The sequence below is a fragment of the Odocoileus virginianus genome, unplaced genomic scaffold, assembly GCF_023699985.2.
Source record: "Odocoileus virginianus isolate 20LAN1187 ecotype Illinois unplaced genomic scaffold, Ovbor_1.2 Unplaced_Scaffold_22, whole genome shotgun sequence".
NCBI lineage: Eukaryota > Metazoa > Chordata > Mammalia > Artiodactyla > Cervidae > Odocoileus > Odocoileus virginianus.
The window spans coordinates 392,186-410,800 of NW_027224284.1; the positions used below are offsets into that span (position 1 = coordinate 392,186).

Below are 18,615 nucleotides of genomic sequence, written 5' to 3' on the forward strand. Positions count from 1 at the left end.
TAGACAGCATATTAAAAAGCAGAAACATTACTTTGTCAATAAAGGTCCGTCTAGTCAAGGCTATGGTTTTTCCCGTAGTCATGTATGGATGTGAGAGTTGGACTATAAAGAAAGCTGAGCACCGAAGAATTGATGCTTTTGAACTGTGGTGTTGGAAAAGACTCTTCAGAGTCCCTTGGACTGCAAGGAGATCCAACCAGTCCATCCTAAAGGAGATCAGTCCTGGGTGTTCACTGGAAGGACTGATGTTGAAGCTGAAACTCCAATACTGTGTTTGGCCACCTGATGTGAAGAGCTGATTCATTGGAAAAGACCCTGATGCTGGGAAAGATTGAGAGCAAGAGGAGAAGGGGACGACAGAGGATGAGATGGTTGGATGGCATCACTGACTCAATGGACATGAGTTTGGGTGAACTCCAGGAGTTGGTGATGGACAGGGAAGCCTGGCATGCTGCGATTCATGGGGTCGCAAAGAGTTGGACACGACTGAGTGACTGAACTGAACTGATCTCCGCTTTGAGAGTCCCAGACCTCTTTCTACTCCTCAGGGACCCCAGACTTCTTTTCAACCTGCCTAGGAATTGACTCTCTCACAATAGTAACTCGAATCCAGAGAAGCCAAGTGAAGAGACCCAGAAATAATACATAAGAAGGTTGATATAACAAAAGCTGTGAATATATACTAGCTTTCCTTCCTTCTCTCCTAAGTTATATAAAGTAATAATTATAACAATATATTGTTGGGTTTGAAGATATATAGGTGTCATATATATAAGTATCTCATGCTCATGCTCAGTTGCTCAGTTGTGCCTGACTCTTACATATATATGTATATATATATACATATATATATAAATAAAAGTATATACATATATATGTAAAACAATAAAATCTCAGAACGGGGTAAAGTGAATAGTTACACAGGAATAATTTTTTCTGTATCTCACTAGAATTAAATTAGTTATAAATCCGCAGCTCATTCTGGTAAGTTAATATGTATATAGTAAATAACTAAAAAAAAATAGCCAAAAAGTTAATGAAATTAGAATGCAACATTAGAAAATATTCACTTAATGCAAAAGAGGAACAGAGGAACAAAAAAAAATATGAGTCATAGAAAACAAAAAGTAAAATTGCAGAAGTAAATCCAACTATATCAGTATTAATAGAAAGTGTGAATGGGTTAAAATATACAATAAAAGATAGAGTTGTCAGACTGGATATGAAAAAAAGGCTAGGGACTTTCCTGGTGGTCCAGTGCCTAAGACTCTGTACTCCCAATGCAGGGGGCCTGGAACTAGATCCCACAAGCTGCAACTAAGAGTTTGAGTGCTGCAACTAAAGATTCCACATGCCACAATGAAGATTGAAGATCCTGCATGCCACAACTAAGACCCAGCACAGCCAAATAAATAAAATAAATATTAAAAAATAATAAAGCATAGTAATATGCTATCTGCATGAGATACACTTCAAATTCAAAGATGCAAATAGATTTAAAGTAAAAGGATAAAAAAGATATACAAGCAGCTAAATATATATATATTTATATATACATATATATACACATTTATACATATAAATATATGTATATATACATATATATGTATATACATATACAAGCAGATAAGAAAGATATACAAGATATATAAGAAAGTTGAAGTGACTATAATATCAGACAAAATAGACTTTAAAACAAAAATGTTAGTAAAGACAGACATTTTATAATGATAAAAGGATCAATCTATCAGAAAGATATAATAGTTATAAACATATATGCTCCTAATAATAGAGCATTAGAATACAAGAATAAAAAATTGACAAAAATAAATGGAAAGTAGACAGTTCAACAATGGTTGGAGATTTTCAATATTTAATAATGTATAGAACAACTAAGCGGCAGACCAACAAAAAATAGAAACTTGAACAACATTATAAACCAACTAGAACTAATAGACATCTATAGAATTCTCCACTCAACAACAATAGGATTCTTCTCAAGTACACATGGAATATACTCCAGAATAGACCACATGCTAGTTGACAAAACAGCCATGATATATTTATCATGAACCATGATAAACTTGAAAGATTGGAAATACTATTAAGTATGTTTTCTGCTAACATGGAAAGTAGAAAACAGAAGCAGAAAGAAATTTGGGGAAAGCACAAATTCATGGAGATTAAACAGCATGCTCCTAAATAACCAATAGATCAAAGAAGAAATAAAAAAGGAAATTAAATTATATTGAGATGAATGAAAATAAAGACACAACATACCAAAACTTATGGGATGCAGCTAAAGCAAGGCTTAGAAGAAATGTGTTGCAGCTGTAAATGCCTATATTAAAAAAGAAGAAAGATCTCAAATCAGTAACCAAACCTTTTACCATAATACCTCAGAAAACAGAGCAAACTAAACCTAAAGCAAACAGAAGCAAGGAAGTAATAAAGACTAGACAGAAACTATTGAAACAGAGAATAGAAAAACAGCAGAGAAAATCAATAAAACTAAAAGCTGGTTCTCTGTAAATATCAACAAAATTGACAAACCTATAGACTGAAAATAAAGAAAACTCAAACTACTAGAGTCAGAAATGAAAGAGAGGACATTACTACTGACTTTAGAGAAATAGAAGGATTATGAAGGAATACTAAGAATAACTGTATGCCAACGCATTAGATAACTTAGATGAAATGAACAAAATCCTAAAAAGACACAGACTACCAAAACTGACAAAATGGGAAATAAGAACATACCTATAAAAAGTAAAGAGAATTAATTAGAAAACAAAAAGCTACCCAAAAGGAAAAGTCTAGGCCCAGATTGCTGCACCGGTGAATTATGCCAAACATATAAAGAAGAATTACTACTACTCTTTCACAATTTTTTCTAAAATATACAAGAGGAGAGAATACTTCTTCACTCATTCTGTGAGGTCAGTATTATCCTGTTATCAAAACCATACAAAGACACCACATGAAAAGGAAACTACAGATTAATATCTTGTATAAATATGGATGCAAAAATCTACCACAAAAATACCAAAACGTGAATTTAGCAACATATAAAAAGAATTACACAAGTGGGATCTATTCCAGGAGTGTGAAAAGTGAAAGTCACTCAGTTGTGTCCAACTGTTTGTGACCCCATGGACTATACAGTCCATGGAATTCTCCAGGCCAGAATACTAGAGTGAGTAGCCTTTCCCTTCTCCAGGGGATCTTCCCAACCCAGGGATCAAACCCAGGTCTCCCGCATTGCAGGTGGATTCTTTACCATCTGAGCCACAAGGGAAGCCCAAGAGTGTGAGGTTGGCTTAACATCCAAAATTTAACTAATGTAAAACGCCATAGCAATAGAATAAAACACAGGGACTTCCCTGGTGGTCCAGTGGTTAAAAGTCCACCTGTCAATGCAGGGGACTCGGGTTCAATCCCTGGTCCAGAAAACTAAGATGCCACATGCTGTGGGGCAACTAAGCCCACGAGCTGAGACTGCTGAGCCTCAGTGGTGCAACTACTGAAGCCTGCACACCTCACAACAAGTCACCACAATGAGAACACTGCACAAAGCCCACACACTGCAACAAAGAGTAGCCCCCCCTTGTTGCAACTAGAAAAAGCCTATGTCCTGCAATGAAGATGCAGTGCAGCCAAAAATAAAATGAATAAACAAACAAAAGACCCACAAAAACCACATGATAATCTGAAAAGGGGCAAAAAAAAGGTATTTTAAAAAATCAAATATCTTTTTGTGAAAAAAACACACAACACACTAGAAGTAGAAGACAACTTCCTCAACCTGGCAAATGGCATATACAAAAAATGCACAGCTAACATACTTAATGGTGAAAGACTGGATGTTTTCCCCTTAAGATTAGGAATATAAGGATGTCTGCTCTTCCCACCTCTATTCATCATTGTGCTGGAGGTTCTAGCTATGACAGGCAAGAAAAAGAAAGAAAAGGCATCCAGATTGGAAAGGCTAGAAGTAAAACTATCTTTATTCACAGATGACATGATTTTATATAGAAAATCCTGAAGGATCCACTAAAAAATTGCTGCTGCTGCTGCTGCTGCTAAGTCAAGTCAGTTGTGTCTGACTCTGTGTGACCCCATAGATGGCAGCCCACCAGGCTCCTCCGTCCCTGGGATTCTCCAGGCAAGAATACTGGAGTGGGTTGCCATTTCCTTCTCCAATGCATGCATGCATGCTAAGTCGCTTCAGTTGTGTCTGACTCTGTGCGACCCCATGGACAGCAGCCCACCAGGCTCCTCTGTCCACAGGATTCCCCAGGCAAGAATACTGAAGTGGGTTGCCATTTCCTTCTCCACTGAAAAACTATTAAAACTAATAAATGTGTTCAACAAGGTGGCAGAATACAATTTCAATATACAAAAATCAACTGTATATATATATACTTGCAAAAAAGTGAAAATAAGAAATCAACTCCATTTACAGTAGCATCAAAAAATAAAATACTTGGTGATAAATTTAACAAAAGTATAAGAACTATACATTAAAAAAAATTAAGAACAGGACTTCCCTGGTGGTACAGTGGATAAGAATCCACCTGCCAATGCAGGGGACAGAGGTTCGATCCCTGGTCTGGGAAGATTCCACATGCCATGGGGCAACTAAGCCTGTGCGCCACAACTACTAAGCCCATGTGCCACAACTACTGAGCCTGTGTGCTACAACTACTGAAGTCTGCATGCCCAGAGCCTGTTCTCTGCAATATGAGAAGCCACCATAATAAGAAGTCTGTGCACAACAATGAAGAGTAGCCCATGCTCCCTGCAACTAGAAAAAGCCCATGAGGTAACCAAGATCCAGTGCAACCAAAATGAAAAAAAAAAAGAATTTAAGAACACTGTTGAAAGAAATTAAAGCTCTAAACATGGAAAAACATCTCGTCTCCATGAATCAGAAGACTTAATATTGTTAAAATGACAATAATCCCCACTTGATTTACAGATTAAATGCACTCCCTATCAGAATCCCTGTGATCATCTCTGTAGACACTGACAGTTCAGTTCAGTTTAGTTGCTCAGTTGCGTCCGACTCTTTGTGACCCCATGGACTGCAGCAAGATGACTCTAAATACACAACTCAGAGCTACCATATGACACAGCAATTCCATTCCTAGTTATACACCCAAGAGAAACAAAAACATATATGTCCACACAAAAATTTGTATATGAATGTTTAAAGCAGCATTATTCATAATAGCTAAAAGACAAAAACAATGCAAATGTCCATCCATCAATTGATTTTAAAGTATGGTACATCCAGATGATGAATATTATTTGGTTATAAAAAACAATAAAGTATTGACACATGCTACATTTATGGACCTTGAAAACATTCTGCTAAGTGAAAGAAGCCAGTCACAAAAGACCACATATTATGTGATTCCATTAATATGAAAGGTCTAGAATAGGTATATCCATATAAACATGAAGTAGAAGAGTGGTTTCCTAGGTTTGGGGAGAATGAGGGGGCTGATGGGTGATAGCTAAAGTGTATGGACTTTTGTTCTGAGATGATGAAAATGTTCTAATATTGACTGTGATGATGGTTGCACATATTTGCAAATATACTAAGAACCACTGAAATGTACACTTTCAATTGTATGATATGTGAATAATACCTCAATAAAACTGTTTTTAAAAAAGAATGAAAGAGGCCATCATTACAGATACTCCAGACATTTTAAGGATAGTAAGTGTAATATTATGAGTAACAATTATATCAGTAAACTCAATGACACACATAAAATTGTCGAATTCCCAGAAAGATACAAATTGCCAAAGTCACTCAAAAAGAAATTGAAGGGGCTTCCCTGGTGGTCCAGTGGTTGAGAATCTGCCTGCCAGTGCAGGGGTCATGGTTCGATCCCTGGCCTGGGAGGATCCCACATGTCTTGGAGCAACTAAACCCATGTGCCACAACTACTGAGCCAGTGCTCTAGAGCCTGTGAGCCACAATTACTGAGCCCCTGTGCTGCAACTACTGAAGCCCTCACACCTAGAGCCCATGCTCTGCAACAAGAGAAGTTACCTCAATGAGAAGCCCATGCACCGCAATGAAGAATAGCACCTACTTGTGGCAAATTAAAGAAAGCCCAAGAGCAGCAACAAAGACCCAACACAACCAAAAATAAATACACAAAATTTTTAAAAAATTGAAGACCTGAACAGAAGAATGGATTTTAACCATCAGGTCTCTAGAAGAAAATAAAGTCATTAATTTATAAGCATATCTAGCTTCTACAGTGTAAACCATGGCCAATTTTAAGCTATCAATGTGATCACTGAATGCAGATTTGTTAAGAGATGTAAGCAATCAGCTTTCAATTAGCTAGTACATGCCAGGTCCAGCATGCCACTCCCTGTATCTATATAAAAATTAATTTATTAAAAACTTCCAGGAAAACTCCAGGCCCAGATATCTTCACTAATGAATTCTATCAAACATTCAAGGATGAAATAATACCAATTTTACAGACTCTTTTCAAAAATTAGAGGAAGAGTTCTCCTCTTACATAATGAGGCTAGAATTACTCTGATACTAAACAAAAACATTACACAAAATCTAATACCAATATACCTCATGAACATAAATGCAAAAATTCTTTAAAAATTTTGGCAAGTTGAACCCAGCTATATATAAGAAGTATAATAAATGAGCTTTATCATGAGCTTGGTCATGACAATATAATTCAACATACTAACAGGATACAGGAGAAAAATTATTGCCATTTAAATAGATATATAAAAGGCATTTGATCCAAGACAATACTCACTTATGATAAAATTTCTTAGGAAATTCTGACTAGAAAGGAAGTTCCTTAGCCTGAAATAAGTCATCTATGAAAAAACTACAGCTGACATCATACTTAATAGCAAAAGACTGAACACTTTCCTCCTATTAAAGGAACAATGCAAGGATGCCTATTTTCACCACTGCTATTCAACAATGTGGGGCTTCCCTGGTAGTTCAGCGGTAAAGAATACCCTTGCCAAGCAAGAGTTGCAGGTTCAATCCCTGGGTCAGGATGATCCCCTGGAGAAGGAAATGGCAATCCACTCCAATATTCTTGTCTGAGAAATCCCACAGACAGAGGAGCCTGGTGGGCTCCAGTCCATGGGGCCCCAAAGAGTTGGGCATGGCTTAGCAACTAAATAACAGCGAGAGCAATTCAACAATGTACTGGAAATCTTAATTAGTTCAATTAAGGCCAGGGGAGAAAGTGTGTAGATGAGGAAGGAAGTAAAACTGTCTTTATTTACAGGAGTATTATAAGTATGTATACAGAATGCCCTAAGAATCTATATTGGACTTCCCTTGTAACTCACTTGGTAAAAAAAATCTGCCTGCAATGCAGGAGACCTGGGTTCGATTCCTGGATCAGGAAGATCCCCTGGAGAAGGAAATGACAATCCACTCTAGTATTCTTGCCTGGGAAATCCCATGGACAGAAGAGCATCGCAAGAGTCGGACACAACTTAGCAACTAAATCACCAAGCCAAGAATCTATATAAAGTTATTAGAACTAATAAGTGAATTTAGCATAGTCTTGTTGCAGCAAAAACAGAAATGAGTGAACAGCCTTTGGCACATACCAGCCAAACAGGCCTGCAAGAGTTAAACAATCTTGGTTATTCTTTAGCTGTTACTACTAACAAACACTTGTAGCTGAACTTGTCCTTCACAAAGCTAATTACTCTAAGTCTATATAGATTATACTCTACACATGGCATTCTCCTCCTCCAACACCCTGTTGTAGCATTCTGCATTTCAGAAAGAAGGTCACAGGTCAATAACTTCAGGGACACCAGACCAAACAATAAATTTTTGGTTTTTATTGTAACAGTAAAATTTCAGTTTATTTTACCAAACTGTAAAACAAAAACACTTGCTGAGTTGACTGGTACCAGCTGTGGCTGTTTTGAAACTTTGCAAAGAAAAAAAAAAAAAGCAAGACTTTCACTGGGATACAAAAATCTCTCTGATCCCCTAGAGAGAGGGGACATAGTTCTTGAGGCACTAGCCTGCTGTGTATTCCCCTTTGCCAGGCAAAGATAAAGCCATTTTTCTATTTTTTCCAAACTGTCTCGGCATTTTTTTTAATTTGGCACTGGTGGACAGGGGGCCAAGATTTTGGCAACTATCTCAGAATAAAAGGTAGCTATACGTAAATCAAGTATATATCTTAAATACTGGAAATAGTCAATTAGAAGATGAAAAACTTAAATACCATTTGTGATGGTATATCAAAAAAAGTGAAGTCAGTAGGGATAAATTTTAGGAAATACATGAAGACTTATACACTGAAAACTGCAATATACTGCTGAGTAATCACAGAAGACCTAACAAATGACAAAGTATACCATGTTCATGTTTCAGAGAACTCAATACTGTCAAAGTGGCAATTCTCCCCAGATCTGTATATTCAGTATAGTTCCAATTAAGATCCCAGCTGACTTTTGTGTATGTGTGAAAATTGACAAGCTGATCCTAAAATCTGTAGAAAATGCACAGAATCTGTAGCAGTCAAAGCAACCTTGAAAAAGAATAGCAGAAGACTGGCAATAACTGACTTTGAGTTTTCCTATAAAGCTGTATTAACCAAGACAGCATAGTACTGGCAAAAGGACAGGAAAGGAAATACAAAGTATATTTATCTGTCATTCTTGCTGTTCAGTTTGCATGTTGCAGTCCCTGTGTCCCATGAGCACCAAATTCCAGTGGAGCCTTGAATGGGAGCTTAGCAAGACTCAAAGCAAGAAACTGGTAATCTGGTTACTTTTATGATTGCTGATAGCCTGGAGAGGCCACCCTCTTGATTCCACCCAGAACTTACTTGCAACATATAGTCACATTCCAAGAAACACAAACGACCAAGAAATCCAACCATATCCTTCCTGACATACATTGTGCATGTGTGCTTAGTGCTCAGTCATGTCTGACTCTTTTCCACCCTTTGGACTGTAGCCCCCAGGCTCCTCTGTCTATGGGATTCTCCAGGCAAGAATACTGGAGTGGGTTGCCATTTCCTCCACCAGGGGATCTTCCCAACCCAGGGACTGAACCTGCATCTCCTGTGGCTCCTGCATTGCAGGCAGATTCCTTACCCACTGAGCCATCAGGGACATATGTTACCTCCTTGTATTTGCCAACCACTTACTGTTGAAAATGATGACAAAGAAAAGATAGAACAACCCGAAGTTGCAATTCCATTTTACATGTGTAGAATGTGCACATGTGCATGTACCAAAAAGAAACATAAAAACAGTTGAGTGTGTTTTGTGCAACATTTCCGCTGTTCTGTTAAGAAGTAAATAAATATGCATGTATGAGCTACAAAATGTGAATTATGCAATTTTGGTGATTTTGCATATGAGTCAAGTGCTCACGTATTTGCATTTAACACTGATATTGTAGAATAGAGACTATATAATTTATGGTAATAGTTAAAATTTTCAACTTTACTTAGAATAACATTAAATAATAAATAAAAAGCACAATGTCAAGGTCAACATCAATGGTCATAAATGATATCAATAGCATGTAGCTTTGATATGATGTGATAGAATGGCAGTTTATCCTGTGATCTTCTTCTCCACACCCATAATCCCAGTTTAACCAAAAGAAAAACACAAGACAAATCTCAAATGGACAGTCATTCTACAAATACCTGGCTCATACTTATAAAGATCATCAAAATCAGTAAAAGTCTGAGAAACTGTCATAGCTAAGAGGAGCCTAAGAACATGACAACTCAAAGTATGTGGTATTCTGGATAGGATCCAGAAGTAAAAAAGGGGCATTACCTAAAAAAAAAAAAGTAACTTTGAATAAAGTATAGACTTTAGTTAATGACAATGTATCAATGCTGGTTCATTAATTACAACAAATGTTTTATATTAATGTATAAGGTGGCTTCCCTGGTGGCTCAGTCTGTAAAGAATCCTCCTGCAATGTGGGAGACCTGGGTTCAATCCCTGGATCGGGAAGATCCCCTGGAGAAGGAAATGGCCACCCACTCCAGTATTCTTGCCTGGAGAATCCCATGGACAGAGACTGGCGGTCTAGAGTCCATGGATCAGAAAGAGTCAGATACCACTGAGCGACTAAGCACAAGATGCTCCTTGGTAGAGAGTATTTGGGAATTCTCTCTAGTATCTTCTCAATTTCTCTGTAAATCAAAACTTCTAAAAAATGAAGTCTATTTAAAAAACATCAAAAGGGAGACCACAGGGGGAAAAGCTTTATATGTTAATATCTTTAATAGCACTTTTTTCCTTACTTTTTGAACAAAGGGACTTGTATTGTCATTTTACACTGGGTGCCACAAATTACATAGCCTACCCTGCCTCTGTCCCTACCTCTGTCAACCAGACTTCAGACTAGGGTTGATTTGGACCCTTTCGAGAGTCCAAGAGGCCAAGAGTGAGTAAGGCTGTGAGAATGCTGGGGTCCAGGAGGGAAGAATTCTGTGCTCTGAGTTCATTTGGATTCTTGGAAAGGCAGTAGCCGCCAGTCTGGAAAGGCCCCCAGTCAGGCCAAATGGTGTTCCTAAGCAAGATCAAGGGATCTCTCACTCCACTCTGGTGAACAGTGTGGACTCAGAGCATCCTGGATCTGGAAGGGACCTTGTTCATTGTTCTACCACAGCCCCTGAGCCCACCTTTCAGGGAGAAGGAGGAGGACACAAAGGCATGGAGAAGGGTAGAAGGCACCCAGCCTCCACAGCCCTCCAGCCAGTGACAGCCCAAGCCCTGCCCAGCCAAGAGCCTGCTACTGCATCCTTCAGTCCAGGTCTGCACCTGCCTTCCCTCCCCTTGAGTATCTCCCAGAAACCTGAGGTATCCCCCCACCTTTGTCCTCAGAGTCCCTTCCTTCTTTCTCTGGGCATCTGTAGGGGTGTGTGCATGTGTGTATGTGTGTCCCTTCCTCATTTCTCTGGACATCTGCAGTGTGTGTGTGTGCATGCGTGTGTATGTGTGTCCTGGTTCAGTTAGGATGAGGCCAGAAGCAGAAGAGAGGGGCTCCTGTCACTGCATTTCCCACCTGTCTATTCCCCCTGGGGCGGGGGTGGGGGAGGCAGGCCTGGGAGCCCCAGGCTGGATGGGCCTGCTACAGTTCCAGGCAGAAAGTCTTGAGATCCAGGTACTGACATGGGTGTCATTAGGAAAGAATGAATAGGCGGTAGCAGCAGGGGGAACCTCTGGGCTGGAGAGAGCAGAATTCTTCAAGTCCATCTCCAGACAGATGGGCCCTGCAAAGGCAAACCAGACCTCCATGGAGTCTGTGCTGGAGAGGGGCTCCGTAGGCAAGGGCGGGGGGGGACTCTGTATCTGCCACACAAGTGCAGTCTCACAAGGGAGCAGGGATCCCTAAACCAGAGACCTATCTTGGGCTTCCTCAGAGCTCCCAGAGAAAGGCCATGCCCCTGGGGACTGTTGTCATGGCAGCAGCTGGCAAGGGCTGACAGTCTTCCTCCTTAGCTTGCATGGCTGCCCTGCCTGCCTTCTGGGACCTTCAGCTCCTGCTCCCTGAAAAGGCCTCTGCTGTCCACCTTGACTGCAGGTAAGCATGGCTACAGCCCACTGCCCAGTAGCAGTTTTACAAAAGTGTTAAAGGTTCAGTGTCTCATGTCACATTAGTTAGTTAGTTCAGCTCAGTCATGTCCGACTCTTTGCAACCCCATGAATCGCAGCACGCCAGGCCTCCCTGTCCATCACAAACTCCTGGAGTTTACTCAAACTCATGCCCATTGAGTTGGTGATGCCATCCAACCATCTCATCCTCTGTCGTCCCCTTCTCCTCCTGCCCCCAATCCCTCTCAGCATCAGGGTCTTTTCCAATGAGTCAACTCTTCGCATGAGGTGGCCAAAGTATTGGAGTTTCAGCTTCAGCATCAGTCCTTCCAATGAACACCAGGACTGATCTCCTTCAGGATGGACTGGTTGGATCTCCCTGAGGTCCAAGGGACTCTTAAGAATCTTCTCCAACACCACAGTTCAAAAGCATCAATTTTTCAGTGCTCAGCTTTCTTCACAGTCCAACTCTCACATCCATACATGACCACTGGAAAAACCATAGCCTTGACCAGACGGACCTTTGTTGGCAAAGTAATGTCTCTGCTTTTTAATATGCTATCTAGGTTGGTCATAACTTTCCTTCCAAGGAGTAAGCGTCTTTTAATTTCATGGCTGCAGTCACCATCTGCAGTGATTTTGGAGCCCCAAAAAATAAAGTCTGACACTGTTTCCACTGTCTCCCCATCTATTTCCCATGAGGTGATGGGACCAGATGCCATGATCTTAGTTTTCTGAATGTTAAGCTCTAAGCCAACTTTTTCACTCTCCTGTTTCACTTTCATCATATTACCAGGGTTTAAAACCCATTTCTGCTCCTCACTGGACTTCCCTGGTGGCTCAGTGGTAAAGAATTCACCTGCCAATGCAGGAGACACAGGTTCTGATCCCTGGGTCAGGAAGATCTCCTGGAGAAGGAAATGGCAACCTACTCCAGTATTCTTGCCTGGAGAATCCCATGGACAGAGGAGCCTGGAGGCTACAGTCCATGCGGTCACAGAACACAGGAACAATTTGTAACCTCCCAGAGCCTGAGGCATCTCACTTTCAAAATGGAGTTCCTTAGACTAACTCTCACAGGACCCTAAATCAGCAGTATCAAATCAGATCCATGGGAAGAATTATTTCATCATCATCACCTTCCCTCCCCTCATATGTGCCAAGTAGCAGACCACATTCCTTTGTACCAAATGGTTGTCACCATGGCAGAACCCTCTTCACTTTATGCTCTCAAAGGAATCCCAAATTATCTACTGTCAGGAAGAGACTTAGAGCCAATACAAAGACACTGTCTTCATTACTTCTTTCTGGTTCTAATTCCTCATACCTCTCTGTCTGCCCTCCATGTTTAGCAAGTTCTCATTAAGGGTTAATTTATATTGGTTTGGAAGATTTCAGAGGCAACCATTAGCTTCTATCAGCTCTCCAGGCAAGAATACTAGAGTGGGTTGCCATTCCCTTCTCTAGGGGATCTTCCTGACCCAGGGATTGAACCCAGGTATCCCACATTGCAGGTGGATTCTTTACTGTCTGAGTCACAGCGGCAGAAGGTAAATCCACCCTAAGAAAGGAAAGGAGGGAGGTTGGCCTGGCAGGGCATACTCCTGGCTGCCACACCCAAAGGGAAACGGAATTTATTTGTTTCATTAGGAGTCAGAGCTCTTTGCTGAGGATCTCCCTTAGATCTTTCCTGAGCATGCTGAAGTTATCATCCCATTTAGTACTAATAGTGTGCTATAAACTAATATTTTGTAGCTCATGTACTGAATCTGGATTCAAAGAATGAGGAAGTGAATCTTACAGACAACATTTAACCCAGAAAAATATAAGCTTCTGCACTTGGGTTAAAACTAAACTGATGGACTTCCCTGGTGGCACAGTGGATAAAGAATCTGCCTGCCAATGCAGGGGACATGGGTTTGATTCCTGGTCCAGGAAGATTCCACATGCCACAGAGCAACTAAGCCTGTGCACCATGACTACTGAAGCCCACATGCCGAGAGCTTCCACTTGACAACAAGAGAAGCCACCACAATAAGAAGCCTGCACACTGCAACAAAGAATGGCCTGCAGTCACTGCAGCTAGAAAAAGCCCATGTGCAACAATGAAGACCCAGCTCAGTTAAAACTAAGTAAATAAATAATCTCTTTTAAAAAATCTAAACTGATTTACAGAAGTGCATTAACAGGGATTGGGGGGTTCTCAGCTGACTGCAACTTAAAGTGGATTCAACTGTGTGATATGGCATCCATGAAATCTACGATCTTAGGAGGCATCTGTAGATATATCTCAGCTATTGTAGAACGAAGGATGTGGTCAAATACCTCCATGCTACACCAGGAAGAATATTCAGTATTTTCAGACATTTATAAATTCAGGAGCATGTAGAATGGTGAGTGACTTTGAACAAATATATCACATTAGAATGAGCCAAAATAACTTGGGAAATTAAACTGAAACAAAAAAACAAACAGTGAGAACGTAATTGTTTAAAGATTAAATGAGATAGCATATGTGACAGTGCTTAGTGCAATGCCTGGCACACATGTTCAATAATGTTAATAAAAAAAGGATGATAATTAGTAGTATTATCATACTATCATTAGTTACTATTATTACAGTTAATACTTATAAAGTGCTTTCTATTTGCTGGGCACTACTCCAGGTCCTTTACATATACTGACTCATTGATTCCTCTTACCAGTCCTATGAGGTAGGTACTAATTGTCTCCAATTTTGCAGATGAGGAAGTAGAGTCACAGAAAAAAAGTCAAGAATATCGCACAGTGTCTCACAGGTGGGCAGGGGAAAGAAGCAGAATGTTAACTTCGCCAGAGTCAGGCTGTCAAGGGTAAAAGGCACTTTTGTTATTTTATATGTCTTTTGTGGGCTTCTCAGGTGGCGCTAGTGGTAAAGAACCCACCTGCCAGTGCAGGAGATGTAAGAGACTCAGGTTCGATTCCTGGGTGGGGAAGACCCCCTGGAGGAGGGAATGGCAACCCACTCCAGTATTCTTGCCTAGGAAATCCTGTGGACAGAGAAGCCTTGTGGGCTACAGTCCATGGGGTTGCAAAGAGATGGACATGACTGAAACAGCTTAGCACACATGCACACACTTCTTTTGTAACACTCCAGAAGGGAGGACCAGGACCAATGTGTGTAAATTACAGGAAGGCAGATTACAGCTCAAAGCGGGGAGGGGCGGGGGTAAATTCTTTCTTCTATTATAATTACTGAATTGTATATATATGTAGAGTACATATATACAATATGCAAATACATATACATATATATATATATATATATATATATATATATATAGCAAGGCCATAGTGTTAGTCGCTCAGTCGTGCCCGACTCTTTGCGACCCCATGGACTGCAGCCCACCAGGCTCCTCTGTCCATGAGATTTTCCAGGCAAGGATACTGGAGTGGGTTGCCATTTCCTTCTCCAGGGGATCTTCCCAACCCAGGGATCAAACCCATGTCTCCTGCACTGCAGGCAGATTCTTTACCGACTGAACTACAAGGGAAGCCCATTAATAATGCCATGTTCTCCATCAGAAATGCTCCCATTTCAGATAATCAATGTTTTCCAACTATTTGTACTTAGATGCACGAATGTGCATTCCGATTTATGAAAATCAAAGTACTCAGTCTTTTTAGATTCATGTTCTTCACAAACTTTACTTTATTCAAGAGTTCTAGAACTGAATTACCAATTTAGACGGGCGCTTCTGTTTGTGATTTAGGTCTAGAGACTCAAAAAATCCTGAAGTCACGGAAAAGTGAAAGCTTATTGCCCACGAAAATGACAAGACATGAGAATCATTTTGATAGAACCTAAACGGACATGATTGAGTTATGGATGTGGATTAAAACTGGAAGAGGTGGCATATGATAGTGACTCATTAAAGAGAAACAGTCCAATTTCAGTGCAGGATCTAAACTGTAAGGGAAAAAAATGGCCTTGGTAGCAGATGACAGGAGAATAAGGGAGAGAGGTGTTATCAAGGGAAGAGACAGAGAGGAAGAGGCAATAACCCTCAAGACTGGATGCTGACCATCTCTGGTAACCAAGAAAAGGCATATATAAACAAAAGAAAGGTGAGTGACATGTCTAGTGTGTCGGGGGTCAAGAAATACCGGCTGGTTGCGGCAGCACGGCCGCCGGTCAAAGTGGTAACTGGGGATCTGAGCTCGGCGGTGACGCGCGGCCCTCACGTGACCAGAGCCCGTGTCTGCCCAAGTCCTTCTCGTCCTGGTCCTTTTTGCCTGTCCAGACACCATCTGCCTATCGCCCTTTGGACGAGGGGGAAAGCAGAAGAAAGTAAGTCCCCTTCGCCCTCTTAAATCGGTGTGTTGGTGCTGCCCAGTAACCTCTGGGATTGGGATGGCACTGAGTCCAGGCGTTCTCCCTGCAAAACCCCGCCCCCGCGCCCCCATTTCGGTGCCAAAAATGGTGGTCTAGGGAGTGGGCTGGGGAGGTGAGTGGATCCCCCGGCCCGGGAAGACAACACGGGCACTGAGAAATAGTTTCTAAGCAGTCCTTCGCTTTCACTTCCCGCCTGAAAAGAAATGACGAGCGTTACTGGGTAGGGGCGGGGTGGGGGGGAGGACGAAGCTTTGAGATGGAGCGGGGCGGGGGGCAGGGGAATACAGGGGGGCGGCGGCCGGTGCCCAGAAAAGGGGCGTGTGTCAGTCTTTCTCTCCTCCCTGCCCCCTACCCTGTCTCGGCGTCTGTCTGCAGCTCCGCAGGTCACAGCGGGGCACCTGGAGGAGAGGCCGCCTCGGAACCAGCCGCCGGGAGAGGTCCAGGTAGGGGAAGGGGTGGGCAGCGGGCCGGGATGGGGTGCGAGGGAGGTTGCTGGAGGAAGCCGGGTCCACGGCACCGCCGGCCCGCTCCGCCCCGGTCCCTGCGGGAGAGGCCTGTGTGGCAAGGCCTGCCGGGAAAATGGTGGGCTTTCGGAAGGAGGGGGCGACAAGGTGGTGGGGGGTGGGAGGGGAACCAGACGCGGCGGTATCCCGGGGGCTGGAGAGCCCCTCCCGTCAGCGTAGGTTGAAGGACCCGGGCCCAGACTGGGGAAGAGGCAGGTATTGGAACTCGTGGGCGGGGTCTTAGTCCAGGCAGCGCGTATTCTGACTCGCTTCAGCCTTTCTTGTTTCCTCTGTATCACCGTGCTTAAAAAAAGACCATCCTGAACATGGAAAAAGCCTGCAAAGAGCCCGAGGAGCGGCCACAGAGCTCGCCCAAGGCGGATGAAGAGCGGCCTTCTGTGGAGCAGTCTCCCGAAAAGTCGTCTCCGGAGGAGCAGTCTTCGGAGGAGGCGTCCTCGGAGGAGGAGTTCTTTCCCGAGGAACTCCTTCCTGAGCTCCTTCCCGAGATGCTCGAGTCCGAGGAGCGCCCTCCTCAGGAGCGCCTGTCGAGGAAGGACCTTTTTGAGGCGCGCCCTCCCATGGAGCAGCCTCCTTGCGGAGTGGGAAAACACAAGCTAGAAGAGGGAAGCTTTAAGGAAAGGCTGGCCGGCTCCCGCCCGCAATTTAGAGGGGACATACACGGCAGAAATTTAAGCAACGAGGAGATGATAAAGGTAGCAGAGGAGATGGAAGAGATGAAGCGAGTACGAAACAAACTGATGATCATGCATTGGAAGGCCAGGCGGAACCGTCCTTATCCTATTTAATGTGTTCGGCCTTGAATTTTGTTTTGTCTGATGTATTATCACCTGAACTTTGCTTTTTCTTACATACCTTACAACGTCTTCCTAATCTGAACTTTTTGTGTGGCTTTGAGGTATTTCTCTTGTAACTGGCATAAAATTGCATCTCACCCCCATCTGCAAGACATCCTCTTTCAACCATGTCTTCTCCATTTGCATGGAAAGATGCACAGTATATATTGTGGAGTGGAAAAAAGCAATTTTCAAAAAGTATATGTAGTATCCCATTTTTGTAAAAAGTATATATTTATATATTAATATGCAAAGAAAAAACTCGAAGTATATACTGCAGAGGTTTAACAGTGACTATCTGTGTGGTAGGATAACAGGTGATTTGTTTTTTCATTTTTGCTTCATCTGAATTTCTCATTTTCTCAAGATGAACACATTTTACGTGTTACAAAAAAAAGACAGTACAATGGGAAAAATTGTAAAGCAATGAAAAAATTTGTCAGTCAGCTTATAAAGATAATGTGGCACTTAATAAATACTTTACAGAACTTTAAAAAAGAAAAGTAAATCCCATTTTTTTCTGAATCTCTTAGGCAGAAATGTAAACCAGGTACTGTACTCACATTTGTTTAAGGGTATTGTTTTCCTACTTAAATAGGAATAAGATGATTTATTATTTATGAATTATTTATTACAGGGCCTCAGTGGAACCAAGTGAGGTAAAGGTCATGTGAGCTATATTTTTTCCCCTACTGGCACAGGCTGAACCCCATCCCCTATAGATTCCCTTCAGATAGTGGGGATAGTACCCAAAGGCCTTGTTTGCACTCACAAATCCTGTGTGATGCCAGGTAAGTGCTACATACTACTCCTGTCCTGCTGTTCTTTTCCCTGGATACTGCCATGTCTGCTGGCTATAGTTGCCCCTTCTCCTGGGTCCTGCTCCTTCTGTGGCCCCCATCACGGCTGAGGTGCCAGAGTTCTCCAGGTGCAAAGCTTTACTGATTGCTCTGGAGCCACTGCAGGACCAAAACTGAACCCTGTCTCTTAACAGATATATGAAGGATGCCCCTTCTCTAGCTTTAATATTACACCTATCCAGGTGGATACCATCCCAGTGCTGCTTAAGACCTCTAAGTCTTATAGAATTCTTAGCAAAATAGTCCTTATTTATTTTTCTCCTGAAAGCCTCCCTTTTCTCCACTAGATGCAAACATGAGTTCACGTGAGCTTGGAGAAAAATTTGTGAGCCAGACACAATGCTATGTGCCTAGAATTGGAAACCCCCTCTCTCAGATAATCTCTGAGGATAACTATGGTTGTAATTGCC

The 18,615-nt window shown here is 41.8% G+C and overlaps 1 protein-coding gene across 3 annotated transcripts; it reads left to right on the forward strand.

The window, feature by feature from the left end:
- The first annotated feature begins 15,568 nt into the window (after positions 1-15,568).
- On the forward strand, positions 15,569-17,853 carry TCEAL1 (transcription elongation factor A like 1). Of its 3 annotated transcripts, none has more exons than XM_070463034.1 (3): positions 15,569-15,720; positions 16,364-16,431; positions 16,806-17,853. In XM_070463034.1, the coding sequence occupies exon 3, from the start codon at positions 16,818-16,820 to the stop codon at positions 17,295-17,297; it is 480 nt and encodes a 159-aa protein (XP_070319135.1). In that variant the 5' UTR covers positions 15,569-15,720; positions 16,364-16,431; positions 16,806-16,817; the 3' UTR covers positions 17,298-17,853. The 3 variants fall into 3 exon arrangements, with proteins under 3 accessions (XP_070319135.1, XP_020759740.2, XP_070319136.1); XM_020904081.2 differs by lacking the exon at positions 15,569-15,720 and adding an exon at positions 15,808-15,943; XM_070463035.1 differs by lacking the exon at positions 15,569-15,720 and adding an exon at positions 15,989-16,208.
- The last annotated feature ends 762 nt before the right edge of the window (positions 17,854-18,615 follow it).

Bases quoted from the DNA above. Each gene is read 5' to 3' on its own strand.
- TCEAL1 (XM_070463034.1), top strand. From the start codon at position 16,818: ATGGAAAAAGCCTGCAAAGAGCCCGAGGAGCGGCCACAGAGCTCGCCC.